The following is a 24,156-nucleotide window of genomic DNA, read 5'->3' as shown; positions in this document are numbered from 1 at the left end:
TTTTTTTTTATTAACTTGAGTATTTCCGGGCAAACATCCCCCTCCCCTTCTTTATGGGTGTTCCCCTCCCAACCCTCCCCCCATTGCCGCCCTCCCCCCACCAGTCTAGTTCACTGGGGGTTCAGTCTTAGCAGGACCCAGGGCTTCCCCTTCCACTGGTGCTCTTACTAGGATATTCATTGCTACCTATGGGGTCAGAGTCCAGGGTCAGTCCATGTATAGTCTTTAGGTAGTGGCTTAGTCCCTGGAAGCTCTGGTTGCTTGGCATTGTTGTACATATGGGGTCTCGAGCCCCTTCAAGCTCTTCCAGTTCTTTCTCTGATTCCTTCAACGGGGGTCCTATTCTCAGTTCAGTGGTTTGCTGCTGGCATACGCCTCTGTGTTTGCTGTATTCTGGCTGTGTCTCTCGGGAGAGATCTACATCCAGCTCCTGTCGGCCTGCACTTCTTTGCTTCATCCATCTTGAAAATGACCATTTTTAAAGATACACGTGAATAGATATCATAATAAGTGGTTGAAAATATCTTCTTCATACATCACAGACAGCACAGCTTTGAGACACTAGTCACAATATGTGCACCACATTTGGATGGAGATTTACAGTATGAAAAATAAATAACTCCAACTATATATAAGTTCACTGGGATGTATAGTCTTTGTGTCTGATTAATTTTTGTGTATAGCTTTCTCTTATTTATGTTTTCTATAATAAAATTTAAAACAAAATTTAAAAGAAAAAATAATTCATTGCATTTATATTAGAAGTAGAGATATAAGTATTGAGTATTTCATAGCACTAATGAATTCTTATTGTTTTAAATGTGATAAGGTATTAGTTGGAAGTTTCTCCTCTAAAAATGTTCTTATGATATGGAGAACACAGTGAAATATTTAGAGACAAAATACATAATATTTGATAATTAGACAGACTTGGGAGATTTTTGCCCTTAGATAGAAGCTGGGAAAAAATGGTTAAGGGGCATGGCAGTATCCTATGTGGGAGACTGGAAGGGCTCTCTCAGCCTTATGATGCTGTTTACTGGTCCCTGAGGATTGTACTTCACACTTGCTCTTGGCATGCATAGAACTTGAGCTTGACCCTTTGCAGGTTCAAAGAAAGCAGCACCCAGATACAAATGAGCACAATCCACTTCGCGTCTTTTCTATGAAGAGTATGTCTTCCCATCATGTAGATGCCTTATGATTTATCCCCTGAAGGAATGAGTTCTAAACAGAAGTGTACTGTAGAAGCAATGGACAGAATCAAAGCTTCCTCTTGACCACCTTTGAGGGAGACTCGAGAGGGAACTGAGCCCTCAGACCCTTGCTCAGACCTTCTTGGTCTTTGTACCCCAAGACTGATCATGACATACCCATGCATCCCATCATCCCTACCATAGCCATCAGACTCACCAACCCCATCCAGCCTTGGTGATCCTCTTCCAATAACTGCTCATCCCCTATGTGTTTTCTGAATTGATACTTAGCATATTGGTGACAATCATCACTTCACTGTCTCTATGATCTAATGCAATGTGACAGTGAATCTACAACCAAGCATTCTACGAAGCATGCCAGGAATAAAAATATTCCTATAACTACTTAGAGTTCAAATAACTCAGCACAGCCTTTGCAACCAGAATTATTTACTTATTGTCCAATTTTATGTGGGCCACATCCTGTACTCTATATTTTGAAAACTACATGATTTATTTGAGGAAGTGCTCATTTGGGTATTGTGGTGTGTGCTTAAGGCCCCAGTTACTCAGTAGATTGCAGGTGAAGAAGAATTGTTTGCACTTATCTTGTATAATGCACTGAGACCTTGTCTCCATTTAAAAAAAAATCAATAGATTAATAGAAAACACTCCCCATGTTACAAATTGTAAGACAGATGCTGTGAGATCTTAAATGATTGTGCTCAAATCACAGACACACATTTATGAACTAAAGATCATAAATCACATGAGCATCAAAATACAGAAACACTCAGAGTTATTTCTAATGACTATTTTTGGTAGATTCTATCAATTCTAATATGATTGTATATTTGATAAATGACATAAAAACTAACTTGAGTTAGTTTTTTTATATTATTTTATTTGCATGGATGTTTTGCTTGCATGTATGTCTGAACCACAAGCATGCCTGGTGCCTATGAAGGGCAGAAGACAGCATCAGATCCATTGGAACCAGTGTTAAAGACAGTTGTGAACCATCATGTCTGTGCTATAAATTAGACCAGGAACATCCAGCCAATCCTCTTAACCACTGAGTCATTTCTCTAGCTCATGAAGAGAGGGTTTTTATACTAGTGTTGCTGTGTATCCCAGGCCGGCCATGAACTTATCATCTTCCTGCCTCAGTTCCAGAATGCTGCCACTGCATAGGCAAGTGCTACCATGTCTGGCTAAACTTATTGTCTCCTCTGTAGCAAATACTGTCAACTGTTTGGAGCATCAGACCATTTTCTGTCAGCCCTGTTTGGGGCTGCCTACCTTACCAAAGTGATTTCTCTCAGATAAGCTTTAATCTCTAGAGGCAGATAAAGGGCAGAGTAGATAGTCACCAGTATTCACCTGCTTTCACACACACACACACACACACACACACACACACACACACCTCTGAACATTTCTGTGTTTTGAAACGATTCATGAATTATTTCTCATAGCAAAGCAGAACATAGGTCAATATAATTGTACACATAGATTCAAATATTGAGACAGAGTTAGCAAGGATTTCAAAGGTCAGGTAAATATTGAAGCATTCCAGTGAACTTTTACAATCATCAGAACCCTAAATTTTTGCTTAATATCTTCTTTGCAATTATATTTTGTGTACGTGTTTTCATGTGTATGCATGTACATGTGCTGTAAATGCACAGGTAAAAGCAGGAGGATAACTTATGGGAGTTTGTTGTATTCTGCTACTTTATGTGCTATGAGAATCAACCTCAGGTTGTCCAAAATGCCAGCAAATGCCTTTACCAGTTAAGCCATCTTGTCAACCTTGGTTAAATATTTTGTGGAAACATGGAACCAACCACACAAGATCATACAAGTCATCCTTTTTGTTCTTACTTTTCTGTTAGAACTATGAAACTTTCTTTGAACAGAGTTCTAACATAAAGTTCCATATATTTCAGGGGAGGAAATTCTAACTAAGAAGAGTTGATATTCTGCTATATGACATCCATGACTCAGGTCATCTGCAGCAGTGATGTAAATTATAAATTAAGCAGAAGCCACATAGTAAAAGTATGAGACTGTCCTGGTTTGCTTCCTGTTTCTATGCTAAAACACTGAATAGGGGCTAGAGAGATCATCCAGTTGTGAAGAGCTGCTCTTCCAGAGGATCCATGTCTGATTTCTAACATCCACATGGTGGTTTATAGCTATTTCACAATTTCTAAATATCTTAAAGAATCTAATGTCCCCCCTTTGGCCTCTGAAAACAGCAGATATGCAAGAGCACACAGACATACATTCTGATAAAACACTCTCACATATAATTTATACATATATTAACTGTGTATACATATAACTATAAACCTTTCTTTCAACTGAGAATTCTACCATGAATTTCCATATATTCCAGAAGAGGAAATTCTAGCTAAGAAGAGTTTGTCCATGCTATATGACACCAGGACCTATGTTATCTACATCATTTGAAATTTATGTTTAAAACTAAAACTCTGCCCCAAACTTGTTTTGGAAGTAAAGAGTTTATTTAGCTTGTATGTTAAAGCTAATCATTGAAGGAAGCTGAGATGGGAACTCTGGCAGAGACCATGGAGCAATGCTGCGTACTGGCTTGCTTTCCTGGCTTCCTTAGTCTTCCTTGTAGTCTAGGCCCAGATGTGTAAGGATAACACCACCCAGGGTGGGCTGGACCCTCCTACATCAATTAACAATGAAGAAGGTTCCTCACAAACATGTCCTTGGGCCAATCTGATCAAAGAGATCTCCTAGTTGAGGTAACTATGGGGTGTGTCAAGGTAACAACTAAAGCTAGCTAGAACAGAGATGTTTTGTTCCATGTAATATCTTGTACTGCAGACCCAATGATCTCTCTTGGAGGTGCGGACTCTCCTGAGATCTTAGAGCTTCACAATTAGAACATTGCAAGTTTTCTTTTTTGTGAAATCCTTCCCTAATTGTGTATTTGCCCAAGTTCTTGGTGGGGAAGAGGGTAGGAAGGAGATTACCTTTAGGATGAGCAGCTCTATGCTGTGAATTGTGCTCTCTTCTTGACAAGTCAGATAAAGATTTCCAAACAGCTGTAAGCAGGTTGTTGCAAATATTACCAAACTTCAAAGTATTACCTCACACCATGTATCAAAAGAATATATTCAAATTAAGAAACCTACCATACTAAATAAAAATTAACAGCTCCTTTGCTGTTTCTACTTTCTAGTATGAAGAGAAGTTTATACACACTAATGAAGACTTGGAGAAGTTAAGAAGTGGTAAGCCCAATTATCTGAAGACCCCTGGTGGGGTTATCTTCCAAAAGAGCTAAACCCTGGGTCAGGTGCATGTGTGCGTGTGTGTGTGTGTGCATGTGTGCGTGTGTGCGTGCGTAGGTGCGTGCATGCATATTGTGGTTCATGGGGATGCCAGAGAGGCATAGAGTAGTTAACCTATAAAGAAGAAGGGTTCTGGGGCTGGGGATTTAGCTCAGTGGTAGAGCGCTTACCTAGGAAGCGCAAGGCCCTGGGTTCGGTCCCCAGCTCTGAAAAAAAGAACCAAAAAAAAAAAAAAGAAGAAGGGTTCTTTAAGCAAACTTGAGACTCTCTTAAGGTCAAAAGGGCCAGGCTGCTGAGTATTTGCTAATAAAACATCTCTTGTCTTCCCCTAGTTTTCATGTACTTTCTACAGTTTTCTTGAGCTAGAGACAGCTTGGGATCCCACACTGCTCACCCACTACATAAGGTGAAAGAGAAAAAACAAACCCAGCACTCCTGTTAAGTTCTTCAGTCTGGTGGCTTGGCCAGGTGATTCCTGGCAGCACTTAAGGATCTATTGTGCAATGGTCCTAAAGTATTGAAAGCTCACTAGAGTGTGGAGAAGTAAAGAAAGGAACAATACCAGCTATAGGGCTAGGGACTCAAGCCTTCCTTGCACCTACTCTCTGGTACTCTAATTAGAAGAAGACACAGCCCTAGATAGAAATTCTTCTCTAGACCAACCATGATATCAGCTGGTCACCTTGTTCTGTTTTCTTCCAATTTCCTAAATATGGCTATGAACAGAAGACAACATGAAGACATTCCCTTACATGAATCTGGATGGGGAATAAAGACAGAAATGTGTTAGCAAGCTAATGACTGAGGACTAGGGGGTGAGGAGAACTACGGGAAGCGTTTAAAAAAAAACTGTATTTAATTACAACAGTTACCAGGCAATAATCTTATATCCTATTGGATTTGTAGCCATCTGAGCACTTTTCGTCCTATACATATGACCTATAATTTTTTTCTCTTCTTTCAAAAGATGGAGTTCTGATGTTCCAGCAAGTGCCCATGGTGGAGGTTGATGGGATGAAGCTGGTGCAGACCAGAGCCATTATGAACTATTTTTCCAGCAAATACAATCTCTATGGGAAGGACATGAAGGAGAGAGCCCTGTACAGTGTATTTCTGTTTCTCTATCAGTGGTTATCATGGGAAGGATTTAAGTCCTTCAGTGAATAATCACATCTATGAGAGGAGTCATTTGTATCGTGTAATTTTAAAAGTAGCCCACATTTTCTCTGGTTAGGTACTGGCAATGGCAGCCTTACCCAGTCCCCCACAGCTAGCTCCAAGTGGCTCTCTGGCCCTGGTTCTTGATCTACAGAACACCAACAACCACTCTGGTCTCACTCAGCTCCCCCTAGCCCCATTGAAGAAAAACACCAGAGACTTATTTTTATACCAGCCAGATTCATGTTGGTAAATCTCCAACCCCAATATGCCTGTGCAAAGAACACAGAACTCAGTTAATGTATTTACAAGCTGCACGACTAGATTACACAAATATGCTTCACACTACTCTACTGCCCAGCTATGAAAGACCTAGATACTTATGGCTCCTTCAGGCCATGTGGGTCTGCCCCATCTTCTGCCCCTTCTTCCTCCATCCACCTCTCCCTCTGTCCTCCATCTTGTCTTCCTTTTCCTCCATCTCTCTGTCTCTAAAACTTCCAGCCCTGCCTTGACCTTCTACTACCCAGTCACAGGCTCTCGCCATTATGTGACCAATTAAGATTTCACCGGAAATCACCTGAGTAGTGATCTTCTACTTCTTGTTGGGGCACCCCTCTTGAGGGAGCAGAATTAGCATCAAAATACAAACAGCAGTCCACAACAGCCATGACCACCAGGCCTGCCCTGGTCTTTACACTGGATTCAAGGCTATGGAAATGAGCCATGAGTGACTTTGGGGGAATCCTGGTGACTGGGATAATAGCCAGGGATATTGATGTTCTTACACACAACACATGGACAGAGGTTTAATAATCCTTATCAGCTTTGAACTGGGGAGAAAAGTAGAACCTTTTTCTGGATGTTCAGGCTCTCAGATACTGGATGCTCATCAGATGAAATGTCTAGGAATGGAAGAGTGACCGTAGAAGGATTTCATCTGCCAACTTTTAATTTCCAAAATGACCATGCTCAGGATGAGGAAATTAAGCTACTATTTATGTACATTAGCCCAATGCAATGGTTAGTAGAACCTAGGTGCCTAAGATTCTAGGGTCACCTGGCTTATGTCATGTAAAAACAAAGCAGCCAGATTGAGTCAGGGCCACCAGGGTTGGCCTGTTGCCTCCCAGTTTTGGTAGAGCTGCTTCATTGAAACTTTAAAACTTAGTAAACTCTGGGAGGGGAGATGGTTCAGTCAGCAAAGTACTTTCTTTCCAAGCATACAGATTAGAGTGTGATATCCACCATTCATGTAAAAGCTGGGTGCAGTAGTAACCCCAGTTCTGAGAGGTAGAGATCCAGGGATTCTAGGTACTTGAAGACAGTCTAGTAGAAACATTTGAGCTCCAAGTTTATTAGAGTCTGTCTCTTTAAGGTGGCATTGACTTCTGGCATCCACATGCACATATACCCAATATACACCTGTATGCACATACATAACAGTCCAAAAATTAAACTATGGCATATTAGCAATTCCCCAAACAGTCAAATCCAGTATCAAATATCAATGACTCATCATTGATATGATCTGGTGTCTATCCTAGAGAAACAAAATTATGCCCTCCTCTGTTCTTGTACAGAAATGCACATAGCAGCTCTTATAATATCCAAACTGCTAGAGAAATCAGCAAAATGCTAACTAGAGGCATCTTGCATACTTCTCTCTATATAAGCCAAAATAAAATTTAAGAAGCAGCACCTGTATCGCTGGAAATATTTAGGCAGCATACCTGACCACTGAAGTGCTCACTAAACATTTAAAAACCAATGCCATCGATCCAACCAACACTTAAAATACCAGCAGAAAGTCTTTGTTTATGGAAGCCACTCTTACATAAAAGTGGAAGGAGTGACCAAACCATCAAATGTACCAATATCCACATGGGGATACTGGAAGCATGTAGAAACAAGATTAAAAACAAAATGCCACCAGAGAAATTCCCAATAAAAGGGAACCAACAAGACTAAGAATTTCAAAGAATAATTTTAATGAGATTTATCAAAAGGAAAATGGGCTTTAATTCCAGCACTTAGGAGGCAGGGGCAGGCAGATCTCCGAGTTCAAGGCCAGTTTGGTCCACAAATCAAGTTCCAGGATAGCCAAGGCTATGCAGAGAAATCCTGCTTCAAAACAACAGCAGCAGCAGCAGCAACAACAACAAATCCATAAAACAAAGAGAAAGTCCAAGCCTCAGATTTAGAAAGAATTTATAATTTAGATGACATTTAGAAATAAAGAGAGACTTGTAAACAACTGATCAGAAATCTTGGCACTAAGAAATTGTAGTAACTGAAAACTATAGTTGAGAGCCCTGACAGAATTGTAGAGGCATAGGCAAGGACCTCGGTGCATCCCAATAGGGAGTTTAGAATATTATTTATTTTTATGTGTATGGGTGTTTTCCCTGCACGTCTATCTGTGTACTAGATATGTACATGGCCCAAGAGGCTAACAAAGATGTCAGATCCCTTGAGATTATACAGTTGTGAGCGTCCAGGTGGGTACTTGAATCAAACCCAGGTCCTCTGGAAGAGCAGCTAGTGCTGTTAACTGCTGAACTGTCTTTCCAGTCCCCAGATTTTGAAACTGAACACAACACATATGGGACACGATTAAGTGAGTAAACCTTCACACTATCAATGTTCTGGGATGATACAGGAAGGAGTAAGAAACCTGTAAGTGTGACAGTTTGTTGATGCCTTTCCACAGCTTCACAAAGGTGAAGGAAAAATTCTCATCCCATGAAGCTCAAAAGATCTGGATAAATTCAACAGAACTAACCCCTGAGGCATATTGACAGTATTATGTCATATGGCTGGTATTATGTCATATGACAGCATTACATCATATATAGACAACAGTATTACCTACTATGACTGTATTACCTAATATGACAATATTGCATCATATGACAGTATTACACATACTACAATGTGTCAGACGTGAAAGAGCATGGAAACAAGAACGTCATGTCAAGTCACCTGCAGCAGAAGCCTCTAGACTAACTGAATGAGACACAACTAAAGGAGTTGGTCCCCAGAGGTTTGGCCCCAGTGCACATGCTTAGGAGGTCTTAAATCGGAAGCCAAAGGATGGTATTGACACCTACCATCTGGAAAGCGGAGGCAAGTGTACAGGGCAAACGTGGACCAGAGCCAAAAAGGAGGAAGAGGAGGGAATCAACCTGAGTCTCCTTCGAAAGCCATCAAAACACGGGCAAACAAAAGTGGGAGGAGATAAAAGAACACGCAGCACGAGTAGGAAAAGATGAACAGATATGGGGCATGTCTGTTTCATGACCATTCACAACCTTGAATGTGAATGGGTTAAATTTGCCAATTAAAAGATGCATTATGGGGCTGGGGATTTAGCTCAGTGGTAGAGCGCTTACCTAGGAAGTGCAAGGCCCTGGGTTCGGTCCCCAGCTCCGAAAAAAAGAACCAAAAAAAAAAAAAAAGATGCATTATGTGAATCAATGCCCTCCCGACAAAGAACAAAGTTGGAGGTATTATAGTACACCTGACTTAGAAATGTCCCACACAGCGATGGCACCCAAACTAGTCTGAGGCTGGTATAAAACCAGACACAGCATGCAATGCAGTGGAGTAGAGAGCCCACAAGGGAATGCATGCGTATCAACTGCTTTCCAACAGACACACAAGACCCTACACTAGAGTCACGGGGTATCCCCATACTTAGGGATGAAACTAGTCCTGGATATTTTATGCTCGACCTATGTTACCCTTTACAGACAATAAAATGAATAAAAGATACATGCAAATCTTGAAACTGTAAAATCACTGAAATTTGTGACATTAAGAGAAATGTGTTTATGCTGTGCAGCAGGACAGAGAAGCATCTAAGTTGTTCCAGGAATTCGTGAGTGTTCAACGCTGATACCCACCCCCTGTTTGTTCTTAGCACAAGCCAAAGTAGAAGAGGTAATCCTATCTGTGGTATCAGTGGCACACATGTTAGTTCTACAAAGTTCTGTCCTGACAATGACTCTGGACTGCTCCCCAAAATACTCCTATCTGTATTTGGCCACATGGACAACAAAAGTGTTAGACATATGTGTTCCTTGTAGATTTCTCAAAGAAACCAATGTTAATATGTAAGTATGTATGTAAGTATAGAAATCATATTACATACCAGGCCCTCACTGGAAGAGGGTAGGGCTGGTGTCTACTAATATTCTTGAAGGTTTTCAAATTAAGAACAGTCAGGCACACTGCATTTGACAGTTACGTTGTTATTGTCTTTCAGCATCGATATGTATTCGGAAGGGTTGGCAGATTTGAATGAGATGTTTATTCTCTACCCATTTGACCCACCTGGAGTCAAAGAAGCAAATATCGCCCTGATGAAAGAGAAAGCAACAAACCGTTACTTTCCTGCCTTTGAAAAGGTTGGTGGAAGCTGTTCCGACTTTAAGAGCGTTGATATTAGGGTGGGTGTGGTGGCATATACCTGTAATCCCAGGACTCAGGAGGCTAAGACAGGAAGACAGCCTGGGATACTAAACAGCAGGCTTTAAAGGGGATGGCCTATCAGGTGCTCTTGGAAAGAGAGTGTAGAGCAGTGGCTCTCAACCTTCCTAATGCTGCAACCCTTTAATACAGCTCCTCATGTTGTGGTGACCAACCATACATTTATTTCATTGCTACTTTATAACTGCAACTTTTCTACTGTTATAAATCATAATTGGGAATATCTGATATGCAGACACCCCAAAGGGGTTGTGACCAACAGGTTGAGAACCCCTATCGAGCATTTCTTAGCATGGACTTTGACAGTTGTGCAACAGATGTTAATTTTGAACAATTCTGGAGACTGGAAAGGAGGTCAAAGTGGTAGCAGATGTAGTTAATGGTCGAAGGCCTGATTCCTTTTCATGACTTGCCACCTTCTAGCAGTTTCTAACCAGTTAAAGAACCCTCGAGATCCTTTCATAAGGGCATTGGCGACATTCTTCCGAGTCTCCTGTTAATTAACTAATTTCCCCCAGACCCCAATCTACATATAAGACAGTGCTGAGACTTAAAATCTCAACAGAAATAAGCAGGGGCCTCAGCCTGGCTCTGTGTAAAAGTAACTTTTATTCACCAGACGTAATTGTTATCTTGGAGGATTACTGCTGAATAAGCTCACCCTTTCTATTCTTAACTCTGGCTGACTGGCTCAACTCAGCTGTTCTGGCCCAAACCTCCCCACCAAGGTGACTGATTCAAACTGGATTCTCTGTGCTTCTGACTGAATTGCTCTGCTTGTCCTCTTTGTCCTCTGTAAATCTGTTATAAGCTTCTGGCTCCTTCTCATTCTCTGGCTTGTTCTGTCTTTACTTGCAACCTGTCTCTGTAAAACTGTCCTGGTAAAACTGCCTCCTCCCTCCTCTCTCTGCACCTCTCTCTCTCTCTCTCTCTCTCTCTCTCTCTCTCTCTCTCTTATTGGACATGTTTTTATTTTCATTTTAAACATTAGCCTCTTTCCTGGTTCCCCTCCAGAAACTCTCTATTCCATTCCCTCTCGCCCTGCTTCTGTGAGAGGACTCCCTCACCCACCCATCCATCCACCCCCTCCCACCCACCCTAACATTCCCCTACACTGGGCCCTCGAGCCTTCACAGGACCAAGGGTCTCTCTTCCCACTGATGCCCAACAAGGCCATCCTCTGTTACATAGGCAGCTGGAGCCACAGGTCCATCCCTCTGTACTCTTGGGATGATGGTTTATTCCCTGAGAGCTCTGGGGGGTGGTCTGGTTGGTTGATATTGTTCTTATGGGGTTGCAAACCCCCTTAGCTACTTGTAACTCCTCAACTGCGGACCCTGTTCTCAGTTCAATGGTTGGCTGCGAGCATCCACCTCTCTTTTGTCAGGCTCTGGAAAAGCCTCTCAGGAGACAGCTCTATCAGGCTTCTGTCAGCATGCACTTCTTAGCATCTGCAATATTGTCTGGGTTTGGTGTCTGTATATGGGATGGATCCCCTAGGTGGGACAGTCTTTGGATGGCCTTTCCTTCACTTTTTGCTGCATACTTTATTTCCATATTCCTGTGAGTATTTTTGTTCCCCCTTCTAAGGAGCATACATACTTCCTTCTTGAGCTTCATGTGGTTTGTGAATTGTATCTTGGGTATTCCCAGCTTATGGGCTAATATCTACTTATCAGTGAGTGCATACCATGTGTGATTTTTGTCTGTACTGCTCTCTGAAGTCACTTCTTTTTCCTGTCCTAGTGAGAGTTGGGTGTATCCTATCTTTGACTCATTGTGTCAAACCTTTCTCTGATTCATCATTTTGTCTGGCCCTCCATTAGATGTCACTTTCAAATATTGCTGCTTCCTTTTACAAACTACCCTTACCTACATTGTTTGGGATTAAAGGTGTGTGCTAAGAGCATGTCTGTATTACAGCCAGATCATTCTGTAATCCAGGGCATGTCTGCTGATAATATAGTCCTGGGAGGTCTTTGGATATGATCCCTTGCCTGAGTAGCCATATTGCTGGATTAAAATCCCTCTCCAGCTCTGTGTCTTTAGCATGTGTTCCCTTGAATTCTCCAGGTGTTTGAGAGTCATGGACAGGACTACCTCGTTGGGAACAAGCTAAGCAAGGCTGATGTTCACCTGGTTGAAATGATCTACAATATGGAAGAACTAGATACCAACATTTTAGCCAACTTTCCTCTACTGCAGGTGAGCTGACTTACACTTCCCATTAGGAATTTCATAGTGGGCTTGGGCTGGCAGTGTTTGACCTCCAGTCTTCTTCAGGTCTGCATACTCAAACATGGCCTCAAACATGAAGTTCTAGGTACTTGTCCTAGGGCTTTACAACAATCTTGTTCTGCAGTGAAACTTAAGGTGGATGCTACTCTAGAAGGACCCAACCTCTCCGCTCCCATCTCAGCCCCCATCCACACTAGAAGGACCCAGCGTCTCTCCTCCCGTTTCAGCCCCCATCCTCTTATTCCATTGACATTTCTGTTGCTCCTTGGGATGCTCATCTTCTTAGGTGTAACTTTGTCCTTGCACTGAGTCCATGAGAGCTGGTCTCTTTTCATCTGATCTCCTACCTTTGGCTGTCACTTCTACTGTCAAACATTGGCTTCTCTCTGTATAGCTACACACACACACACACACACACACACACACACACACACACACACACACGTCTTGAACTGTTTTATCTCAGTGTAAAAGTTGATTATATATGACACATGGAAGCTTTAATGTGTGAGTGAAACGTACCTTTGTCTTCCTCAGTCTAGTTAGTTTGCTTAACACAGTGATCTCCAGTTTCATTCATTCTCCCACAATTGTCATCATTCCATTCTTTATACGTGAATAAAATTCCAATGTGTGTCTATACCGCATTGTTGCATTATGTTTTGTACTATTTGATTTGTATGGGTTGAACCGACTTTGCATCTCCAGAATGAAACATAGTATATGATCCTAATATGTTTGTAAATGAGATTTGTAATTGACATATTTTAAAAGCACAACTGCAGAACCATTTTTTTTCTTCCACTAAAACTTTACTGCAGGACATAACTAACCTTGTCATCCCCCACGCCCACCCCATCCAAAGGCTTAGCACACTGGAAATCTATAAGGCAGATGTGAATCATTTCAAAGCCTTTAAGTGCCAAAGAACATTTTCTATTTTAAATTATCACAAAAAAATGCTTAAGTAAAAAAGGAAGGAAGGAAGGAAGGAAGGAAGGAAGGAAGGAAGGAAGGAAGGAAGGAAGGAAGAAAATAGGGAGAAAGAGAAGCAAAGGGACAATGGGGGCTTCACATTCAAAAAAGTTCACATTTTATGTCATATATTTGATTTTAGGTAGGTTAACAAGGTAGAAACAGGATTATTATCACACAGCACATTAGCACCTATTCTATCCACACCTCTCCATCAGCCCCCTAATGCCTCCAGCTCAGCGACTTCCCAGTCTGTTGGGCCTGCCTATGGAGAACACATAGATACTGTCTTTGCTCTGGTCTCTGCTATGAGACTGGTATGTCTCCATGTCAACTTAGTAAAGAAGACAGCTAAGATCTGCCAGGTTGTCAATAAAATCAAACAACTGATTGATATACTGTGTGTGGAGGGGCAGTTGGGATTCATTCCCTTCAGAGATTCTTCATACACTTTACAAACACTTTCTGTGAACCCATTCACAGACTCTTAGTCAGCCTAAGACTTGCTATCCGGCATCTTGGTAGGCTGTTTCAGCAAAAATGCCATGAGGCATTGTGCCAAATTCTTTGTTGTACAACTTTTACTGACAATTTCTGTGTCTGTGTTTATTAAGAAATTGCACTTTAGGAATTGTGGGTTGTTTCTTTATTCATTTGCTTATTTGGTTTTCGGTGTTGTCCTTATCTGGTTTCACTACAGGTATAATGGTTAAGTGAGAATGTCTCCCATAGGCTCGGATATCTGAACAATTGGTTCCCAGTTGGTGACACTTTTTTGGGGAGGCTAAAGAGGTGTGGCCTTGCTGTTGAAAGTGTATCATTGGGGAATGGTCTTGGGGCATTTACAGTCTCCCTCACATCCGGTTTGCTCCCTCTGCTTCATGCTTGAGGTTCAAGATGTAAGCTCTCAGACTCCTGTTTCTGCCACCATGCCTGCCATGTGGCTCATGCTTCACACGATGATAGACTACTGTCCGACTGGAACTGTAAGCCAAAATAAACCATTTCCTCTATAAGTTGTCCTTGATGGTGGTGTGTTATCACATCCATCAAAGAAGAGTAACTATTACAGAAGTGTGATACTAACTAAATTTATAGGATCAGAGTGGTAAGTTTCTTATTTCTATTTCTTGATTCAGTTTGGAAAGCATTAGTGTTCAGTCATTTCTAAAGGCTTGGTAGAATTCAGTAGCGGGAGTAATGTCTCAGCATACTGGCCCTTGTGGAAACTCTGGGTGCTGGCAGCACGGGAGCTCTTCCACAGAGTCTGAGAGTTTGGGGGCCATCCCAGGGCTGGGTCTTCTTTTCAAACTCTGGGTGCTGGCAGCACGGGAGCTCTTCCACAGAGTCTGAGAGTTTGGGGGCCATCCCAGGGCTGGGTCTTCTTTTCTTTTGGTTAGATTTGTTAGAATTTTTCAATTGCATTCATTTTTCTAAACCATCTCTTTACTTGTTGAGTCTATGGATTGTTTGTTGGTTTTATTGTTTGCGGACAGGATTTTAAATATTTCCAACTGGCCTCAAACTCACTGTGTAGCTAGAGATGACCTTCAACCTTCAATCCTCCTACCCCTACGTCCAAAGTACTTGAATTACAGTTATGTCCTCATGTAGTCTATGTACTCAGTGTTGGGGATTGAACCCAGAGCTTTGTGCATGCTGAATAAGCACTGCCTACTGACCTAAATCCCAAGCCTATGTATTTATCGTTCTCTTAGTTGTATTTCATTCACTTCTCTCTGATACTTTTGTCTCCTACTGCTTTTGACATTGACTTGCTCTTGTTGTTTTGTTTTGTTTTAGACCTTGGGGGTGCATCATTAGGTTATTTATGTGACTTTTTAATGTAAGCACTAGTATCAATAACTTTCCTCTTAAAACAAGCTTGGCTGTATCACAAAAGTTATCTTTTTTTTTTTGACTTTTTTTTTTTTATTATTAACTTGAGTATTTCTTATATACATTTCGAGTGTTATTCCCTTTCCCAGTTTCCGGGCAAACATCCCCCTCCCCCCTCCCCTTTCTTATCGGTGTTCCCCTCCCCACCCTCCCTCCATTGTCCCCCTCCCCCCAACAGTCTAGTTCACTGGGGGTTCAGTCTTAGCAGGACCCAGGGCTTCCCCTTCCACTGGTGCTCTTACTAGGATATTCATTGCTACCTATGAGGTCAGAGTCCAGGGTCAGTCCATGTATAGTCTTTAGGTAGTGGCTTAGTCCCTGGAAGCTCTGGTTGCTTGGCATTGTTGTACATATGGGGTCACGAGCCCCTTCAAGCTCTTCCAGTTCTTTCTCTGATTCCTTCAACGGGGGTCCTATTCTCAGTTCAGTGGTTTGCTGCTGGCATTCGCCTCTGTATTTGCTGTATTCTGGCTGTGTCTCTCAGGAGCGATCTACATCCGGCTCCTGTCAGTCTGCACTTCTTTGCTTCATCCATCTTGTCTAATTGGATGGCTGTATATGCATGGGCCACATGTGGGGCAGACTCTGAATGGGTGTTCCTTCAGTCTCTGTTTTAATCTTTGCCTCTCTCTTCCCTGCCAAGGGTATTCTTGTTCCCCTTTTAAAGAAGGAGTGAACCATTCACATTTTGATCATCTGTCTTGAGTTTCATTTGTTCTAGGCATTTAGGGTAATTCAAGAATTTGGGCTAATAGCCACTTATCAGTGAGTGCATACCATGTATGTCTTTCTGTGTTTGGGTTAGCTCACTCAGGATGATATTTTCCAGTTCCAGCCATTTGCCTACGAATTTCATAAACTCGTTGTTTTTGATAGCTGAGTAATATTCCATTGTGTAGATGTACCACAATTTCTGTATCCATTCCTCTGTTGAAGGGCATCTGGGTTCTTTCCAGCTTCTGGCTATTATAAATAAGGCTGCAATGAACATAGTGGAGCACGTGTCTTTTTTATATGTTGGGGCATCTTTTGGGTATATGCCCAAGAGAGGTATAGCTGGATCCTCAGGCAGTTCAATGTCCAATTTTCTGAGGATCCTCCAGACTGATTTCCAGAATGGTTGTACCAGTTTGCAATCCCACCAACAATGGAGGAGTGTTCCTCTTTCTCCACATCCTGGCCAGCATCTGTTGTCCCCTGAGTTTTTGATCTTAGCCATTCTCACTGGTGTGAGGTGAAATCTCAGGGTTGTTTTGATTTGCATTTCCCTTATGACTAAAGATGTTGAACATTTCTTTAGGTGTTTCTCCGCCATTCGGCATTCCTCAGCTGTGAATTCTTTGTTTAGCTCTGAGCCCCATTTTTTAATAGGGTTATTTGTTTCCCTGTGGTCTAACTTCTTGAGTTCTTTGTATATTTTGGATATAAGGCCTCTATCTGTTGTAGGATTGGTAAAGATCTTTTCCCAATCTGTTGGTTGCCGTTTTGTCCTAACCACAGTGTCCTTTGCCTTACAGAAGCTTTGCAGTTTTATGAGATCCCATTTGTCAATTCTTGATCTTAGAGCATAAGCCATTGGTGTTTTGTTCAGGAAATTTATTCCAGTGCCCATGTGTTCCAGATGCTTCCCTAGTTTTTCTTCTATTAGTTTGAGTGTGTCTGCTTTGATGTGGAGGTCCTTGATCCACTTTGACTTAAGCTTTGTACAGGGTGATAAGCATGGATCGATCTGCATTCTTCTACATGTTGACCTCCAGTTGAACCAGCACCATTTGCTGAAAATGCTATCTTTTTTCCATTGGATGGTTTTGGCTCCTTTGTCAAAAATCAAGTGACCATATGTGTGTGGGTTCATTTCTGGGTCTTCAATTCTATTCCATTGGTCTATCTGTCTGTCTCTGTACCAATACCATGCAGTTTTTATCACTATTGCTCTGTAATACTGCTTGAGTTCAGGGATAGTGATTCCCCCTGAAGTCCTTTCATTGTTGAGGATAGCTTTAGCTATCCTGGGTTTTTTGTTATTCCAGATGAATTTGCAAATTGTTCTGTCTAACTCTTTGAAGAATTGGATTGGTATTTTGATGGGGATTGCATTGAATCTGTAGATTGCTTTTGGTAAAATGGCCATTTTTACTATATTAATCCTTCCAATCCATGAGCATGGGAGATCTTTCCATCTTCTGAGGTCTTCTTCAATTTCCTTCTTCAGTGTCTTGAAGTTCTTATTGTACAGATCTTTTACTTGCTTTGTTAAAGTCACTCCGAGGTACTTTATATTATTTGGGTCTATTATGAAGGGTGTCGTTTCCCTAATTTCTTTCTCAGCTTGTTTCTCTTTTGTATAGAGGAAGGCAACTGATTTATTTGAGTTAATTTTATACCCAGCCACTTTGCTGAAGTTGTTTATCAGCTTTAGTAGTTCTCTGGTGGAACTTTTGGGATCACTTAAATATACTATCATATCATCTGCAAATAGTGATATTTTGACTTCTTCTTTTCCGATCTGTATCCCCTTGACATCCTTTTGTTGTCTGATTGCTCTGGCTAGAACTTCAAGAACTATATTAAATAAGTAGGGAGAGAGTGGGCAGCCTTGTCTAGTCCCTGATTTTAGTGGGATTGCTTCAAGTTTCTCTCCATTTAGTTTAATGTTAGCAACTGGTTTGCTGGATATGGCTTTTACCATGTTCAGGTATGGGCCTTGAATTCCTATTCTTTCCAGGACTTTTATCATGAAGGGGTGTTGAATTTTGTCAAATGCTTTCTCAGCATCTAATGAAATGATCATGTGGTTTTGTTCTTTCAGTTTGTTTATATAATGGATCACGTTGATGGTTTTCCGTATATTAAACCATCCCTGCATGCCTGGGATGAAGCCTACTTGATCATGGTGGATGATTGTTTTGATGTGCTCTTGGATTCGGTTTGCCAGAATTTTGTTGAGTATTTTTGCGTCGATATTCATAAGGGAAATTGGTCTGAAGTTCTCTTTCTTTGTTGGGTCTTTGTGTGGTTTAGGTATAAGAGTAATTGTGGCTTCATAGAAGGAATTCGGTAGTGGTCCATCTGTTTCAATTTTGTGGAATAGTTTGGATAATATTGGTATGAGGTCTTCTATGAAGGTTTGATAGAATTCTGCACTAAACCCGTCTGGACCTGGGCTCTTTTTGGTTGGGAGACCTTTAATGACTGCTTCTATTTCCTTAGGAGTTATGGGGTTGTTTAACTGGTTTATCTGTTCCTGATTTAACTTCGGTACCTGGTATCTGTCTAGGAAATTGTCCATTTCCTGAAGATTTTCAAGTTTTGTTGAATATAGGTTTTTGTAGTAAGATCTGATGATTTTTTGAATTTCCTCTGAATCTGTTGTTATGTCTCCCTTTTCATTTCTGATTTTGTTAATTTGGACGCACTCTCTGTGTCCTCTCGTTAGTCTGGCTAAGGGTTTATCTATCTTGTTGATTTTCTCAAAGAACCAACTTTTGGTTCTGTTGATTCTTTCTATGGTCCTTTTTGTTTCTACTTGGTTGATTTCAGCTCTGAGTTTGATTATTTCCTGCCTTCTACTCCTCCTGGGTGTATTTGCTTCTTTTTGTTCTAGATCTTTTAGGTGTGCTGTCAAGCTGCTGACATATGCTCTTTCCTGTTTCTTTCTGCAGGCACTTAGCGCTATGAGTTTTCCTCTTAGCACAGCTTTCATTGTGTCCCATAAGTTTGGGTATGTTGTACCTTCATTTTCATTAAATTCTAAAAAGTTTTTAATTTCTTTCTTTATTTCTTCCTTGACCAGGTTATCATTGAGTAGAGCATTGTTCAATTTCTATGTATATGTGGACATTCTTCCTTGATTGTTATTGAAGACCAGTTTTAGGCCGTGGTGGTCCGATAGCACGCATGGGATTATTTCTATCTTTCTGTACCTGTTGAGGCCCGTTTTTTGACCAATTATATGGTCAATTTTGGAGAAAGTACCATGAGGAGCTGAGAAGAAGGTATATCCTTTTGCTTTAGGATAGAATGTTCTATAAATATCCGTTAGGTCCATTTGGCTCATGACTTCTCTTAGTCTGTCTACATCTCTGTTTAATTTCTGTTTCCATGATCTGTCCATTGATGAGAGTGGGGTGTTGAAATCTCCCACTATTATTGTGTGAGGTCCAATGTGTGTTTTGAGCTTTAGTAAGGTTTCTTTTACATATGTAGGTGCCCTTGTATTTGGGGCATAGATATTTAGGATTGAGAGTTCATCTTGGTGGATTTTTCCTTTGATGAATATGTAGTGTCCTTCCTTATCTTTTTTGATGACTTTTAGTTGAAAATTGATTTTATTTGATATTAGAATGGCTACTCCAGCTTGCTTCTTCTGACCATTTGCTTGGAAAGTTGTTTTCCAGCCTTTCACTCTGAGGTAGTGTCTGTCTTTGTCTCTGAGGTGTGTTTCCTGTAGGCAGCAGAATGCAGGGTCCTCGTTGCGTATCCAGTTTGTTAATCTATTTCTTTTTATTGGGGAGTTGAGGCCATTGATGTTGAGAGATATTAAGGAATAGTGGTTATTGCTTCCCGTTATATTCATATTTGGATGTGAGGTTATGTTTGTGTGCTTTCATTCTCTTTGTTTTGTTGCCAAGACGATTAGTTTCTTGCTTCTTCTAGGGTATAGCTTGCCTCCTTATGTTGGGCTTTACCATTTATTATCCTTTGTAGTGCTGGATTTGTAGAAAGATATTGTGTAAATTTGGTTTTGTCATGGAATATCTTGGTTTCTCCATCTAAGTTAATTGAGAGTTTTGCAGGATACAGTAACCTGGGCTGGCATTTGTGTTCTCTTAGGGTCTGTATGATATCAGTCCAGGATCTTCTGGCCTTCATAGTTTCTGGCGAGAAGTCTGGTGTGATTCTGATAGGTCTGCCTTTATATGTTACTTGACCTTTTTCCCTTACTGCTTTTAATATTCTTTCTTTATTTTGTGCATTTGGTGTTTTGACTATTATGTGACGGGAGGTGTTTCTTTTCTGGTCCAATCTATTTGGAGTTCTGTAGGCATCTTGTATGCCTATGGGTATCTCTTTTTTTAGGTTAGAGAAGTTTTCTTCTATGATTTTGTTGAAGATATTTACTGGTCCTTTGAGCTGGGAGTCTTCACTCTCTTCTATACCTATTATCCTTAGGTTTGATCTTCTCATTGAGTCCTGGATTTCCTGTATGTTTTGGACCAGTAGCTTTTTCCGCTTTACATTATCTTTGACAGTAGAGTCAATGATTTCTATGGAATCTTCTGCTCCTGAGATTCTCTCTTCCATCTCTTGAATTCTGTTGGTGAGGCTTGTATCTACAGCTCCTTGTCTCTTCTTTTGGTTTTCTATATCCAGGGTTGTTTCCATGTGTTCTTTCTTGATTGCTTCTATTTCCATTTTTAATTCCTTCAACTGTTTGATTGTGTTTTCCTGGAATTCTTTCAGGGATTTTTGCGATTCCTCTCTGTAGGCTTCTACTTGTTTATTAATGTTTTCCTGTGTTTCCCTAAGTGTGTTCATGTCTTTCTTGAAGTCCTCCAGCATCATGATCAAATATGATTTTGAAACTAGATCTTGCTTTTCTGGTGTGTTTGGATATTCCATGTTTGTTTTGGTGGGAGAATTGGGCTCCGATGATGCCATGTAGTCTTGGTTTCTGTTGCTTGGGTTCCTGTGCTTGCCTCTCGCCATCAGATTATCTCTAGTGTTACTTTGTTCTGCTATTTCTGACCGTGGCTAGACTGTCCTATAAGCCTGTGTGTCAGGAGTGCTGTAGACCTGTTTTCCTCTCTTTCAGTCAGTTATGGGGACAGAGTGTTCTGCTTTCGGGCGTGTAGTTTTTCCTCTCTACAGGTCTTCAGCTGTTCCTGTGGGCCTGTGTCTTGAGTTCACCAGGCAGCTTTCTTGCAGCAGACAAGTTGGTCTTACCTGTGGTCCTGAGGCTCAAGTTTGCTCGCGGGGTGCTGCCCAAGGGCTCTCTGCAGCAGCAGCAACCAGGAAGACCTGTGCCGCCCCTTCCGGGAGCTTCAGTGCACCAGGGTTCCAGATGGCCTTTGGTGTTTTCCTCTGGCGTCCGAGATGTATGTACAGAGAGCAGTCTCTTCTGGTTTCCCAGGCTTGTCTGCCTCTCTGAAGGTTCAGCTCTCCCTCCCACGGTATTTGGGTGCAGAGAACTGTTTATCCGGTCTGTTTCCCTCAGGTTCCGGCGGTGTCTCAGGCAGGGGTCCTGCCGCTCCTGGGCCCTCCCCCACGGGAGCCCAGAGGCCTTATACAGTTTCCTCTTGGGCCAGGGATGTGGGCAGGGGTGGGCAGTGTTGGTGGTCTCTTCCGCTCTGCAGCCTCAGGAGTGCCCACCTGATCAGGCGGTGAGGTGTCTTTCCCACAGGGTCTGGGAGCAGAGAGCTGCTGCGGGCCCGGGATCCGCGGGCGTGGGACCTCCGGCAAACACAGGACGTGCCTGGTCCTAGATGAACTCTGCCTCTGTGTGTCCCGATCTCACCAGGCAGCTCTCTTGCAGCAGACAAGTTGGTCTTACCTGTGGTCCCGAGGCTCAAGTTTGCTCGCGGGGTGCTGCCCAAGGGCTCTCTCCACAAAAGTTATCTTAAGTTGTGCTTTCATTTTCCTTTGATTCTAGAAATGTACCGATTTCCTCCCTGATATCTTTTATGACATTCTTCACTCAAGTCTGAATTATTCAGTCCCCAAGTATTAGTTTGCTTTCTCCAATTTCTCCTGTGAAATTATCATATCATATGACACAGTAAAGTTTGTGTTTTATTGGTAATATCTATTCAATATTTCCTATACATAGTTCCATCTCCATTTCCTTGTACTACTCTGAGCTGATATATGACAGACTTTCTACTTCCTTGCGTTCTACTAGAGTCATGAACCTACTAGGTTAAGATGTAAGGGAGAGGATAAGGATGATTATAACTTAGTAAAGCCTTAAAATAAACTTCAGATGAAGTGCTAGTGAGCTATTTTCTACCTCTTCATCTTATTTTCTTTGTCACTAGATGCCTATCTGTGGGTTCTTTTTTTTTTTTTTTTTAACTGCAGGCTCTGAAAACCCGAATCAGCGACATGCCCACCATAAAGAAGTTTCTGCAGCCTGGCAGCCAAAGGCAGCCTCCTGTTGATGAGAAAAGTATACAAAAGACAAGGAAGATTTTCAAGTTTTAATGATGTGACATGGACCAAGTATTACACCTACCCGCTGACCCTGAGCATTGTGAGACAAGAATGAGCTTTCTCACTTGAGCGTATTAATGAAATAAGGGGCTTCTATGATATGGTCTAATGAAAACTATGTTATCATGGATATGCTGTGGAGTTGGTTTTCTAATTGCCTGATGTAATGCTTTCCTGTAATAAAAAATTTAGTAAAAAATGTGGAATATATGTTTTTATAGTCCTATAACATCTGTTATCTCTACTATTGAAAAAGCAAGTTTAGAATTTCGCTTAATGTTCTTAAGCATACAGAATTATGGCTGTACTTATGTACTAGTGCCCCAAATAACAATTTTTCTTCTTATAAACATTTTTAGTTTTGGTTTTGTTTGTTTATTTGTTCATTTCTTTTGAGACGGGATCTCATTCTATAATCTTTCCAGTTCTGGAACTTTCTGTCTAGACTAGGATGACCTTAAACTCACAGAGAACTGCCTAATTCTACAGTGAGACCTTCTTCAACCTGCCAGCGGTATAAATAATGCCACAGAGCTTTTTAATATTTTAAAGCTTAGGCCTTTTAGCTATGGCAGTCTCCTAGCCAGCTATCTAGCTTAACCTGACTAAATCTGGCACTACGCCTGTACGTGGCCAACTCTACCTCTCAGCTCCGCTTTGGTCTCTGTTCACCCAGCATCTGCTGGAGCGTCTTCCAGGTCTCATTTCTCCCAGCCCCCCCCTCTCTCTCACACAGACATTCTGTTATCTCCACTTCCTGCTCAGCTATTGGCTGTCGCATGCAATTCTATATTGCTTCTAGGCTAGGTAGGAAAGATGAATATTTACAAAATATGAGGCTAGTGATGGGCCACAGAAATAACAATAACAAGATCCTGCCAGCATTTAGCTCTCTGGCAGTACAGAAGAAACAGTTGAATATATATAGACCCCTTCACACAATGTATCTCAGCATATCTCTGCCTCTAGAGTGCTAGCATTAAAGGTGTGCAACATATTACCTGGCCAGGAAAATTTTATTTTGTTGTTATGTTTTTTGAGACAGGGTCTTTCTTTCTGTGTAGCCCTGGATGTCATATAGACCAGGCTGACCTGGAACTCACAGAGATCTACCTACCCCTGCTTCTCAAGTGATGGGATTAAACTTGTGCACCACTACGCTACTATTATTTTTAATAATAAAAAGTCTAGTTTTTATTAGCGTCTTCCCAGAAGTCCTTCCATTTTATTTAGTGATCTAAGATGGTTAGAGTTTGGTTTTATTTGTATGTTTATTTATAATTTATTTACTTTGACCTTATGTGTGTGGTTTTTAAACCTACATGTATGTTTATGTACCATGTGTGCTCCTAGTACTCAGAGGCCAGAAGAGGGTATCAGATCCCCTAGATTTAGAGCTATAGATGCCTGTGAGCTACCATGTGGATACTGGGAACTGAACCCAGATCCTCTCCAAGAACAAATGCTCTTAAATACGGAGCCATTTCTCCAACCACAATGGTTAGTTTTAACATCAACTCAACACAATCTAGATTCACCGGAGAAGGGAATCTCAATCCCTTTAGAGATTGTCTAAATCAGGCTGGCCAGGGCCAGTGGACATGTATAGACATGTCTTGCCGGTGTCAATGTTGCAGGAAGATCCAGAC

The 24,156-nt window shown here is 41.4% G+C and overlaps 1 protein-coding gene and 1 pseudogene across 12 annotated transcripts in view; one reads left to right on the top strand and one right to left on the bottom strand.

The window, feature by feature from the left end:
* Positions 1-23,712, top strand: part of Gsta6 (glutathione S-transferase alpha 6) — a 57,884-nt gene extending 34,172 nt beyond the window's left edge. For 4 of the 12 annotated variants that reach the window (XM_087567231.1, XM_087567234.1, XM_087567233.1 and 1 more), the window contains exons 4-8: positions 4,420-4,471; positions 5,499-5,631; positions 9,960-10,101; positions 12,257-12,388; positions 22,376-22,870. In XM_087567231.1, coding sequence (XP_087423357.1) covers positions 4,420-4,471; positions 5,499-5,631; positions 9,960-10,101; positions 12,257-12,388; positions 22,376-22,498 — 582 coding nt within the window. In that variant the 3' untranslated portion in view covers positions 22,499-22,870. 12 annotated transcript variants of the gene reach the window in all.
* Erh-ps1 (ERH, mRNA splicing and mitosis factor, pseudogene 1) lies at positions 13,619-13,943 on the bottom strand (annotated as a pseudogene).
* Positions 23,713-24,156: the final 444 nt, after the last annotated feature.

This window comes from Rattus norvegicus, chromosome 9, assembly GCF_021556685.1.
Source record: "Rattus norvegicus strain SHRSP/BbbUtx chromosome 9, alternate assembly SHRSP_T2T, whole genome shotgun sequence".
NCBI classification, from domain to species: domain Eukaryota; kingdom Metazoa; phylum Chordata; class Mammalia; order Rodentia; family Muridae; genus Rattus; species Rattus norvegicus.
Note: the sequence above shows the minus strand (reverse complement) of the source record. Positions and strands in the feature narration are given on the sequence as shown.